We start from the raw sequence: 12,828 nt of genomic DNA, 5'->3' as shown, positions 1-12,828 counted from the left end.
GAATGGTACCGCCTGAAAGGCAGTTCTATTCTGAAGAGAATGATGAGCAAAACATGACCCTAGGGTAATTAGGGATGTCTCAGGGAATGTTTAAAAATTTCCCTCTGTATACGGGAATATGGGACATTGTCGGTATATATATATATATATATATATATATATATATATATATATATATATATATATATATATATATATATATCTATATATATATATATATATATATTTGGCGGGCTTACTTTTGCACCTGGAAAATTGGAATTGTGCATAAACATTCAGCCCACCGAGTAGTATTTACCAGATTTTTTTCAGATCTCTGCGTTAAAACAGGGGGGGTCCAAGGGGGCTAAAATTTGAAAAAAGGATATTTAGACGCAAAAAAAATCCCGTTTTCCTCATTTTCCCGCCTTAGATACATGATGGAGACACGTGAGTCATACCATCTGAAAGGCAGTTCTATTCTGAAGAGAATGATGGGCGAAACGTGACCCTAGGGTAAGTAGGGATGTCTCAGGAATCTTTTACCTGAGATTATGGTGTTTTACGGTAATTTGGGGCATGGTGGGAATTCCTGATAAAATTTCTCCCGCCCTTGGTATTTAAGATAGAAACCTGAAATTTGGCATCCACATTCAGTATACCAAGTACTATTTATCAGATTTTTTTAGATGGCTACGTTCACACAGGGTCGCTCCAGGGGGGCCCAAAGTGCGAGAAAAAAATCTTCCCTCCGAAATTTTCCCTTTGACATCATTTTTCCCGCTCCTGGTATATGGTATGAGCATGCAACTGGTATCATTTGAAAGCCAGCTCTATTTTGAAGAGAATGAGGTATGAACCATGATCCTAGGATAAATAGTGACGATGCAGTAGCTGCTTGACTGAAAGTCTAAAAAATAGCCCCAAAACCCGGATCTCTTAAGGGTTAAATCGTACGTTTTCGAGACTGTTTTTTAGACTTAAGCGGGTTATGTTTCTAATCACAAATATTGATTGCCCTATGTTTGCCCTTGTTTGCCCAGCACTTGATTTCGTTTGCCCAGCATTAGTTTTTGTTTGCCCAGCGATAGAAAAGCCTAAAATGGTACGTTTTCGAGACTACATATGAAAATCTTAGCGTGCTACGTTTCTAATCACAAATATTGATTGCCCTATGTTTGCCCTTGTTTGCCCAACACTTGATTTCGTTTGCCCAGCATTAGTTTTTGTTTGCCCAACGATAGAAAAGAAGCTGGAACCTAATGTCGTACGTTTTTGAGACTTAAGCGGGTTATGTTTCTAATCACAAATATTGATTGTCCTATGTTTGCCCTTGTTTCCCCAGCACTTGATTTCGTTTGGTCAGCATTAGTTTTAGTGTGTCCAGCGATAGAAAAGCGTTAAATCGTACGTTTTCGAGACTACATGTGAAAATTTAAGCGGGCTTATGTTTCTAATCACAAATACTGATTGCCCTATGTTTGCCCAGCACTTGATTTCGTTTGACCCAGCATTAGTTTTTGTTTGCCCAACGATAGAAAAAGCTGGAACATAATGTCGTACGTTTTTGAGACTTAAGCGGGCTATGTTTCTAATCACAAATATTGATTGCCCTATGTTTGCCCAGCACTTGATTTCGTTTGCCCAGCATTAGTTTTTGTTTGCCCAAGGATAGAAAAGAAGCTGGAACCTAGTTTAGTACGTTTTTGAGACTACATGTGATAATTCAAGCGGGCTATGTTTCTTATCACAAATATTGATTGCCCTATGTTTGCCCTTGTTTGACTTGCCCAACAATTGCCTTAGTTTGTCCAGCAAATGATTTTGTTTACCCGGCAAATGTTTTTGTTTGTTTAATGATAGTTCTTGTATTTACACATATAGAAAAAAGTTAGATTCCGCAATATTACAATTTGCATACTACAAATGCAGTAATATGATTGTGTCATTGTTACTATTGGATGTATAGTCCGTTCCATAATTTTCCGTTCATATAGCGCAAAATGGTTGGTTTTGATAGAGAAATATGAGCAATTAATATTTTATGTAGAAAGAATATAAATATTTACAAATCTTTTATTTTGCTTGTAAAGTTTATTAGACGTAAAAAAGTTTTTGTTTATAACTTTTTGTTTGTTTGTGGGCAAACAACAATTTTTGTTGGGCAAACATGGGCAAACGATGGGCAATCGATTTGCATGTTGCAATATTTTATTTTCACACTTTGTTGTGCCAGTGTGAAGTTAGCCCTAAAATTGTTTTTAACGTATAACTTAGGTTCTATTTGTGGGCAAACAAAAATTTTGGGTGGGTAGACATGGGCAAACGATGGAAAATCGTTCTATATAGAGTTTTAAATTTTACCTCGATTTTGCGGGCCAACTTCCAACACCTATGAATTTTCTGTTAAATTTTATAGATAGTATCGTAATTAGTGTATATACGTTGTTTGTAACTAATTACAATATATATTCATTTGTAATATATTTCATATTTCTATACGAAGATGGAAAGCAAGCAAGAACATGAAACGTACATTTCTAAAGCAACCTTTTATGGATCAACACAATATGAGGATGCGAAATCATGTTATTGGCCATTTTATGGTTTTTTGCTCCAGTAGTTGGCTATACTAAGTTCTATATGACCAAGGAGTTGATACTGGCTTAATTAAAAATTCCCTATCTAGTAGTATACAATTCATTTTCATCTGTGAACTGAAAATATTTTAAATTTAATTCATAAAGTTGACATTTGCTTGTTTACATTAAAGTACATGCCATATTTTGCAATTTCCGTATAGATTTAAGCCTAGGCAATGCGAGAATTCATAATATCTTGCAGTTTAATGTAAAAATTCTGTTTACTACAAGGTCGCACGAGACAAGTTTTGTTTTTATAATCATTTGAAGTTCAGTCATTATGATGTTGACATTTTGATACTACCAATGCAAATTGTACTTACTTCTGAATTCCATATTAAAATGAATTTACCCTATGAATATCGGAATTATCGAATGTATCGAAAGTACGCTGTCAATTCCCAGCTCCTGTCATCATTTGTCATGCCATCATTATCTCACAACCACGAGTAACAAATAATTGAAAATCAATAAAAATTACAATTATACTAGAAGATATTCACTTATCTCAATAATACAGTTTAATGTAATAAAGTGTTTTAAAAATAAATAATGATATCCCGAAAGGTATAATTAATTCATTCAACTTATTTCGATATATTCTATACCTCCTCCATATGTAGGGGTTGATGGTGATTAAGAGGACCATCAAAATTAGTTTATCAAACTATTGCGTAAGCGTGGTGTTTTGATCTATCAGCTTATCTCGAATGAATAATAGATATGGTAAAGTGCTACTAAACGAACAGTTAAAAAAGAGTTGTCAACTTTCTTTGTTCCCATTACCGATATAGGTTTTACACATCTGTAACACTGTTGAACTAAAGTTGAAAGAATTTTTGTTGAATGTGTTTATTAATACAAAATAAGAAAGCGCCAATCACAAACTTTGGTATAAATACAAAAAGAAGGTAATAGTATTTCACTACTATTGTCAATAATAAACCCTTATTCTGAACAGAAAATTTACAAAATTCTTGTAGCGATAACTTTTACAAATACTTTAAAAAAACTCAAAGTCTATACGTCACGCATTACATATATCTTATATTTATGAAAACATTAAAAAGAGGAAATTAAATACATTCATTCTTAACATAGTAAAATATCACTTGTCTAAGACGTTGTCTAAAATTATCTACTCTTCTATATACAATTACCATTCGTATACCAACACGTTAACTCACAAAAATGGCGGTGCTCACATAACCTAAACAGTTTCCTTTGTAATGCACACATATAACATTTCACACGTACATTTAAATCAAAATATAAACCATATGTTAAATATTATTAATTTAATTCTAGAAACTGATTTAGTTCATTTCTTAAAAAGTTCTTAGACACATATAGAGTATACAGCTGATTTACCAACCACACGATATTTCAAAATTACGTATATTATTTTGATTCTCAAAATCCAAAATAAATTATTGTATTTGATTGTGATCTGGTCTCTTGATTAGAGACGTTGTTTAATTTTAACAGCAACTATATGATGAAGGTAACATTTAGAAACTTATGCAACTAACTGATTACCATACAACTCATTTTGCTTAAGTTTCAACAAAGCAAACACCAATGGATTGTCAAAACTGTGGCAACAAAAAGCACAGAGAAATTTATTGTTAAAGTCACATAAAAAACATGAAACTATTCACAACACAGAACTCAATAAAGAACATTCTTTGAGTCACTGTACTTTTTTACAATAAGCCCATTCTATACTGCTATTTAAAAAAAATACAATATTGAGGTGCACTACTACTTCATTTGACAATTTATACAGAAACTAAATGTCACAAAATATGTCTCTGAAATGTATATTTATAATCCGAAAATGTGCTCATAATACTCTAACTAAAACGTATTTGTAGCTGAAATATTTATATCGATGAAAAATGCGTACTTGATTTAAACAAAATATTACAAACAAATTATTCTTTTGGTTTATAATCAAACAATAGCTAGATAAAATGAAAAAAAAAAAAAAATACGCATTGTTGAAGAAATGCATTTTCACAGTTAATTCTTTGTTACTTTTTTTTAAAAGTAAGTTCTCGTGCTCCCCAAATAAAATTTACAAACCTCCTTTCAAGTCATATGTCCTATCGAATGGGTTACACATATTACATGTGCTTCAACACGGTCAGGTCACAAATAGGGTAGAGCGGAATATGAAAGTCAAAATTAAAGCAAAACTATTCCACTCATTATTTCACAGTGATCTGTAAATGATACACTCAAACTTGAAGACAGCGAATTTTATCTCCAATTCAAAGACAAAATAGCGTAATTTAAAATCACAGGTCACAATTGGAAGTCTAGCTTATAGAAAATAACCCTTCTGACTTAGGACAGCTATTTTAAAGCAATAAAATATAAAATGTGTCTTAAGAAATCAATTTTATACGTTTATTTGGTTGTTATTCTTTAATTTTTAAAAATCGAGACTTTCAGGTACTATTAAACCACAGAACAATAATTTAAAAAGTTGACATATCAATGAAATAAAGCATCAGAAACCTAATTTTTATATTTCAGTTGGTTACTTCTGTTTCGATATAATTTACGTTTAATTTCTCATTTAAATGTATAACATGCGTGTATGTTTCTCTTATCCATTTTCTGGACTCTAGCATTATTGTGACCATTTTCACTTTGTTCCCAAGCCTTAAAATAATAGTTTGGAAAGATTCGCAAAATAAACATAGAAGTATATACTATCCTTGCTCGAAACGTTCTCTTTGTTTTAGGAAAAGAATACCACCCTTTACAGTGGATTTTTTGAAACTCCTGTCTCATTCCTCACAATTTCTTGCCCACATTTGTCAGGTAACCAACTGGATGTAAGTTACTGGGTCACGTGCTATATAGTGACCAGCAGTTCTCGCTAGTCTTTCTTTAAACTAATATGAAATCTCACCAATGAGAAATTTAATGAGCGTGGATACTATCTCCGAATCAATACATGATTCATGGAAACCTCGAATCTACTCCATACATGCAGTTCATCTTTGCTTCTCAGTCTTTATTCGTAAAATCTAGGTCATTGTTGATAGTTCTTAAATTGTATTGTACAGAATTGAGAATACAATTAGTACTGTCGAGATACTTACATAAGAACCTGCATTGTAATTTGGATCACAGAAAGCTAAATCACAAGTATCAGCTGTTTTGCCAAACCTGTTTTCTATAAATTCCCAACTGCAAAGATCTACACTACATCCGTCATATGGTAAACTTTCTTCTTCTAAGAAAAACATAACTCTAGGCTCGTCGGTACAGTTGAAGAAAACAACGGCCAAATTAGTAGCAAACGGACCAATCTTGGATGTTTTCCATCGTCTCTGGTGAAGCAAGTTGTAATTGTCATGACGAAGTGGTTCGCTATCTTTGGCAATTCCCAATGCAGACAAAGTCATTTGGAAAGTAGTAGAGTGGGTGAAATAGAAGACCCCCAACGGTTGATCAGAAATGTTTCTAAAATAGAAAATTTGTAATGATCACAAGCACTTTCCTATTATTTTGTGTTATCCATAAATTTAAATAGTATGGTTCAAGCAATAGATTACAGAATAATCTTTAAGACTGTGAAATTTGGGGGGAAAAAATTAATAGAGTTTAATTTAACTGACTTCTTCAACATGGTTGTGTGAATGTCCTTTGCCTTCAAATGATCCTTTACTTATTTTGGTCTTGTAAGTCATATTAAAAATCGAAAATTAAAAACAATTTATATACAAACACTTTAGTAGTAAAATATTTTCTTAAGACCTGAATTCTTCCATCTTCTTCCTATATACAATGTCTTGATAATGTACCCACACATTTATAAATATGTAACTGAATATAAGAAGTCCCATATATAAATGTGTAGGTATTACTTGTGTGATACATACAAGAATATAAACATTCTAATATACCTGTATCTATACCTGAATAATATCATATATAGTACCGATCAAAAGTTTAAGATTACCTCAAATCTCAGTGAGACTACACCGTGGATTTTCTATTTTGGCTCATTAACTTCTTAGCCCTATATCACCAGGTACTCCTGTCCAAAGCATAATATTTGATGACAGTTGGTTGACGGTCTGAAAAATACTGCAAATTCCATGTCTAATTATAATTCTTAAAATGGGCACCAAGAAAAGGAATTTTGTAATAGATATTGAATAATGTAAATAGGCTACAAAGCTGGAAAATGAGGTCATATTTTGGTTTTAATTGAAAGGTATACACAAAGTGGGACAATGGAGTGACAAATTTCAAAGGATAAAAAGCCAAAAGTAATTATAAAGCGTTTTCGAATGCCTTACCAATTGTCACTCGTTGGATTGGCAACAACGAACACTATACTTCTGCTGAGTGACAATATGAACACACAAAGGCGTATACAGACCATCGTAAACATTTTTCAACATGTAGCTACTTCTTTTGGCTTTCCAAACGTAAACATATAAACAAGCTAGAAAAAACTACAGGACATTTACAACTTTTCCTTTCAAATTTATGTCACAACATTGTCCTCTTATGTGTATATCTTTTAAAATACTGTTTCATCTTCCGGCCCTTTGTTACATTATGCAATATGTATTACAAAATGTCTAATTTCAAGACATAATTAGCCATAGAATCTGCAGAATCTTTCAGACCGCAATCCAACTGTTGTCAAATTTTATGCTTTGGGCAGGAGTACTTGTGATACACACCTTGAAGTTAATGTGCCACATAGAAGGTCCACAGTAGAGGTTCACTCAAATCCGAGGTGGTCTTAAACTTTTGACCGGTACTGTATATATATACTCAATATTTGACCCTGTCTTACCTGAAACGATTAATGAAATCTCGGACTGGCGGACAACCTAATTTAATGTTTATTTCATGTCCATAACCAGATTCATAGTAGTTCTTCAAGTCTTCTCTATATTCCAATATCTAAAATAAAGAAAGAAAGAGAATGACATGTGTAAAATTGATTATATTAAGTAACATTTCCATTTTTTCACAATGTTTTCTTTTTTAAGTGGTTATTCAATAAACAATAATCGGGAGTCTATTTGCATTATTCTTTTTGCCATTAAGAAATAGTTATATTAACAGTCTCGCAAAAACCATTTTTAATACCGTCAAATATAGAAGTGAAATAGCAGTGAGATACGTTTCCTTTATCTTAGAGAAAAATAACTTACAAATGGGATAAAATTTATGGCAATTTCTGAAAGATTTAATTTCTTTTTTTTCTTTAATTTGTATTCTTGAACAGAAAGCAATTTGCAAAAATATTAATCAAAGAAACTATTTATTTAGTACTTTGAACAGTTATTCAGTATTTCAAATTGTAAGAAAATAAATTATCACTAAATTATTTATTCAGGGTGACTGGTATTCCACTTATTCCTTGAAAGGGATTATTCTACAACTAATTTGGAACAAAGTTGTCCTTATGAACCGGGTTGGGGGTGGGGTGAGGAATCGAAAAATCAGTGGTTATGGAGCCACTTGCAATTCTGTGATGTTGAAATTTGCCAACTTACAACCAAAAACTGTAAATTATGAACAAACTACTCCACTCGGCCCACTAAAGTGATAATTTTCTAACAGCTGATAAATGAAGGATTACCGTTAAAGAAAAGAAGCCGAATATCAACATGAACTCAGATATGAATGGACTGAGTCATAAATAGCAAATTATTGTATTTTTTAAACTTTATATCACAGTGATTCAACTTAAAACAACAAAATGTTAAGACACTTGGCGTACAAATTGATAAAATGATTACCTCATTTCATAAGCTTTCCACAGAGATACAAATATTGTCAAGTTTCGAAATATTGTCAAGTTTCGAAAGAGTTATACAAAAGAGCAACGCACAACGCGCTGTAGCACTAATTTAAATTTGATTCGTAAATTCACTTGAGCGTGAGGAAGTTGCCAGTGTAGAGAAATAAATGAGAAGATTCTAAAGTAATCAATTTAATATAAATCAAAAATAGACTTACAAATTGACCCCTTGGTTGTGTATGCAAGCACGCAGTCTACGACACATTCTAGCTACTGTCACTTGCGATAAGAACGTGTCTTTATATGCTACGCAGCTACCAAGATCCTCTCTCTCAACTATTTTATGGATGCTACCGGTGTGCAGTATACCAGATTCTCCATGTGACCTCAAATGTAGAAATCACATGGCTTTAAATCCAGACTTCGCCCCAGCCATGGTATCGGCCACTTCAACAAACGTTCGATCCACGAATCCGGTTATGTGCAAAACATGGTAACTTTTTTCTTTTACAGTTGTACCTAGTGCAATTGTCACTGCTGGGCACTACCCCTCAGCATTGAAGGAAGCCAGGCTAATCGAAATTCAAAAGCTAGAAACAGCCAGGACGGTCCAAAAAGTTCCTGACTCATCAGCCTACTCTCTCAAATGAGTCAGGTTGTGGAGTTATTGATTCTGAGCAAACTCATGCAACACAGAGGACAATGCTATCTTTCTGAACATCAATTTGGTTTCCGCCTTGGCCACTACTCCACACTTCAACTGGCTCGAGTAGTAGAACAAACAACTCATAACCCCAATATCAAATATCACAAGGCACAACCTGGGACTCTTTCTGGATATTAAAATAGCTTTTGTAAAACGTGGCACAACGGTTTACTACACAACATGAAACAGCTGATCTTAAAACACTGATACGGTAATCTTTGCTAGCCATTACCACCCCAGATTCCAACTCTACATGAAGGGGCACAGACACTAACTGTGGGAATGATCCTCAACCTGAGATCAAAGTCAATGGATTCCAAGACGACACTCGTGACTTCACGAGGAACTACACGAAGAAGCCATTTACCATCGTGATCTAAGACAACCACCTCCAGCTTCGACCAAAAACAAAATACCTGGGGGTAATTTTTGATTGCCATCTGAATTCTGTAAAGCATCTGAGCACATTAGCCAAGAAGGGAACCCAAAGAATGAAGGGACTCTTGCCCATTTTTCTGAACAACAATTCATTCGGAAGATCAGACGCCACGTCCACAAGATGTCCTTTCAATCCTTGCTGATGTACGGCCACTCAACATGGTAGCATAGCCCCCTTGCCTATCTACGCCATCTACAGAATGCTAAATAAAGCAGCTCGAGCCATCACCGGACACAATATCGACACATTCATTGCACAAATACACGAAATTCTGTACATCCCCATCCTACAAGAACTCAGATGCCAGCAAAGAATCAAATTTTGGACAAAAGTACGAAGATTACCTCACCCCAGCACCTCAGTGATCGGAACACAACCACCCCAATGCACCTCAGAATGCCACGACCACCGCAGGCACCAATGAACCCAGAGGGGAAGAAACAAACCTGAGACAATACCAGGTTTACAATGAAATACGCTTCACCTCTGCCGCCGAGACTCACAATCACAAAGAAGACAAGGGCACACCTCCGACACTTCGAACAATCAACACTCGCCAAGATCAAGCTCAAGCAAGACGTATTTTTACGCCACATGAAAGATGATACAAAATTACAAGATTAAATGAAAATGTTAACGAAAACTTTCCGAAAATAGTAAATTTCACTGTCTTGGTCTTCACAAGATTTTAAATTTATTTTTTAATAATTATTATGTGCTTAGTTAAAATTACCTAATTTCTTCACTACTTATTCTCAAAAAGTATGTACTGAAGATGTCTGTTACCGGATAAAAATATTAAGACGATTTGAGATAATAAAGTTCTTTCCATATTAAGGGTCGTCAATTTTTAATTTTTTTTAAATTATTTTTTTATTGTGTAGATCATCTGTGTATTATTCAAAATTTAATACCCGTAGCTTTAAAATGTACTGATTGAGGGAAGAGGAAAGAAAAAAATATTAACAGCAATGCTGAGAAGCCGTTATACTTACCTCTAACTCGTTCTTAGTAAAGGCAGCACACCATGGGGAAACAGCATCAATACGCCAAGATTTGTCGAATCTACACATTTCGTACATAATATCAATTTGATCTGTAAATGAAAAACATATTATTTATAAACTTATATTATATATATATATATATATATATATATATATATATATATATATATATATAATGGACTCCAAATTTCCGGTTGCTATGTCGCCATGAACGACTAGAAATTCAGAGCTGGCGACCAGTGTTTATTAGGGATGGTTTCTGCCTAAACTCACAGGACTCCGCAGTTTCTGTTTCGCACGAAATTAATTGTCACTGAGAGAGAGAGAAAACGCGGAATGTGAAGTCTCCACAATGGTCATGGAAAGTGAAGTCTTTACAACGTTGTAATTCGCCTCTCCTTTCCCACCCTCAATCGAAATGTTTTGTCTCCGGGGGAGGGAGGAGTAATTTGTACGTAAGAGATACTGGCGACCATCATTTTTGGATTGGCGAGTGGTCTGACTTTGAAATTTTGAAATATTATATATATATATATATATATATATATATATATATATATATATATATATATATATATAGGGTGGTAGGTAACTCAACCGACAAACTTTGGGAGGTGGTTCCTTATATGAAATGAAAGAAAAAAGTTCTAATAAACATGGGACGAAAAACGTCTCCTTTCAGAGTTATGAACCGCCGAAAATTCGAAAATTCACGTTTCGAAACGTTCTGCCTTAGAAACTACAGGACCGATCCCAAGCGGTTTAAGGAATTACAAAGGAACTAGTATGCGAACTATCTAAATATCCATGTTTTACCATCCTCCGTTATCGGCGAAACGAACTGTAAAAAGGAAATTGAGGTATAGGGATACTCCTTTAAGTACTAATAACGCGTTCGTTTCGCCGATAACGGAGGATGGTGAAACATGGATATTTAGATAGTTCGCATACTAGTTACTGTGTAATTCCTTAAACCACTTGTTATAGGTCCTATAGTTTCTAAGGCAGGGCGTTTCGAAACATGATTTTTCGAATTTTCGGCGGCTCATAACTCTGAAATGAGACGTTTTCCGAGCTATGTTTATCAGAACTCTTTTCTTTCATTTCATATAAGGAATCACCACTCAAAGTTTGTCGGTGGAGTTATCTACCACCCTGTATATATATATATATATATATATATATATATATATTTGTTAAAATATATAACAAATATATAGTTCTAAGAATACCACATTTTTTTCGAAACATTGCATAGAAAGACATTTATAAGGAACAAATTTCTGCAGGCATCTGATTTAAACATTAATAAAATAGCAAATGGTACGTAAGCTTACTTGAAGTCTTGCAGTATACTGTCATGAATTTCTTTTATAGCATGACAAACATGGAGATAGAATTGAGACAAAACTTAGCTAAATACTGTGGAAAACTTAACAAATGTGAAACAAATTGCAATGTTTTGGCATAAGAGCACACCGAATGATTTAAGGGATGTTATATTTAAAGATGTTCGATAGTGATGAAAAGCAGGTAGTGGCATACGCAGTGCTGTAGTCCTAAAATTTTCACAAGGTGTACGCTGTTTTGTAAACATCTATGATTGACATAGAAGATATGAGACAATAGAAAAGGACTTTGTTTAATTAACAATATAAAACCAATGTATTAATAATTTTATTTAAATATAAAGGCTATGATACTGTTTTATAGTGTAAAAGCATTTAATATTTTCTTGATGGCACTCTTCGACGCGGGAGCTCATGTGGTTAGGATCCCACGTTAAGCTGTAGGTCCACCTATCATATGACCATATTGTTGAAAAACACTAAACCCCCAATCCAATCCAATCGATATCTATGATACTCCTTAGAAGAACTCCATTTCAATTCACATAGAGCATGTACCATCATCACTTCCGATATTGCACAAACTTATTTTATGAAAACTGTTAGAAATGAAATCTTTAAGTTTAACGTCCCACGGTTATGCCGGTTAGGCTAAAGGAGACGGTGATAATGAGAAATGAGTGAAATGATGGAATGAAGAAAGTGGGAGGAAACGGGAGAACCCTGAGAAAGCCCACGAGCACGGTGTTTGTCCACCACAAAGTCCACACGGCGCGAGCTGGGATCGAACCAGGGACTCCAAGCACCGGAGGTAAACGCTCTACCACTGAGCCACCGCGCCCTCCAGAAAACTGTTAGAGTTTTTAAGAGAGACATATTCTTTCTGTTTTGTGGAAAAAACAATACCACCAAATA

General features: G+C 34.2%; 1 protein-coding gene across 1 annotated transcript in view; it reads right to left on the bottom strand.

Moving 5' to 3' along the window:
- Positions 1-3,376: 3,376 nt before the first annotated feature.
- The window catches only part of LOC145664733 (multiple inositol polyphosphate phosphatase 1-like), a 94,171-nt gene continuing 84,719 nt past the window's right edge, over positions 3,377-12,828 (bottom strand). Inside the window, exons 7-9 of the mRNA XM_081731621.1 lie at positions 10,553-10,653; positions 7,456-7,565; positions 3,377-6,104 (exon numbers count right to left, since the gene is read on the bottom strand). Coding sequence (XP_081587747.1) covers positions 5,687-6,104; positions 7,456-7,565; positions 10,553-10,653 — 629 coding nt within the window. The 3' untranslated portion in view covers positions 3,377-5,686. The remainder of the gene's footprint in view (positions 6,105-7,455; positions 7,566-10,552; positions 10,654-12,828) is intronic.

The sequence above is a fragment of the Thermobia domestica genome, chromosome 11 (genome assembly GCF_964235325.1).
Source record: "Thermobia domestica chromosome 11, izTheDome1.hap1.1, whole genome shotgun sequence".
NCBI classification, from domain to species: Eukaryota; Metazoa; Arthropoda; class Insecta; order Zygentoma; family Lepismatidae; genus Thermobia; species Thermobia domestica.
This window is presented reverse-complemented; position numbering and strand designations above follow the sequence as displayed.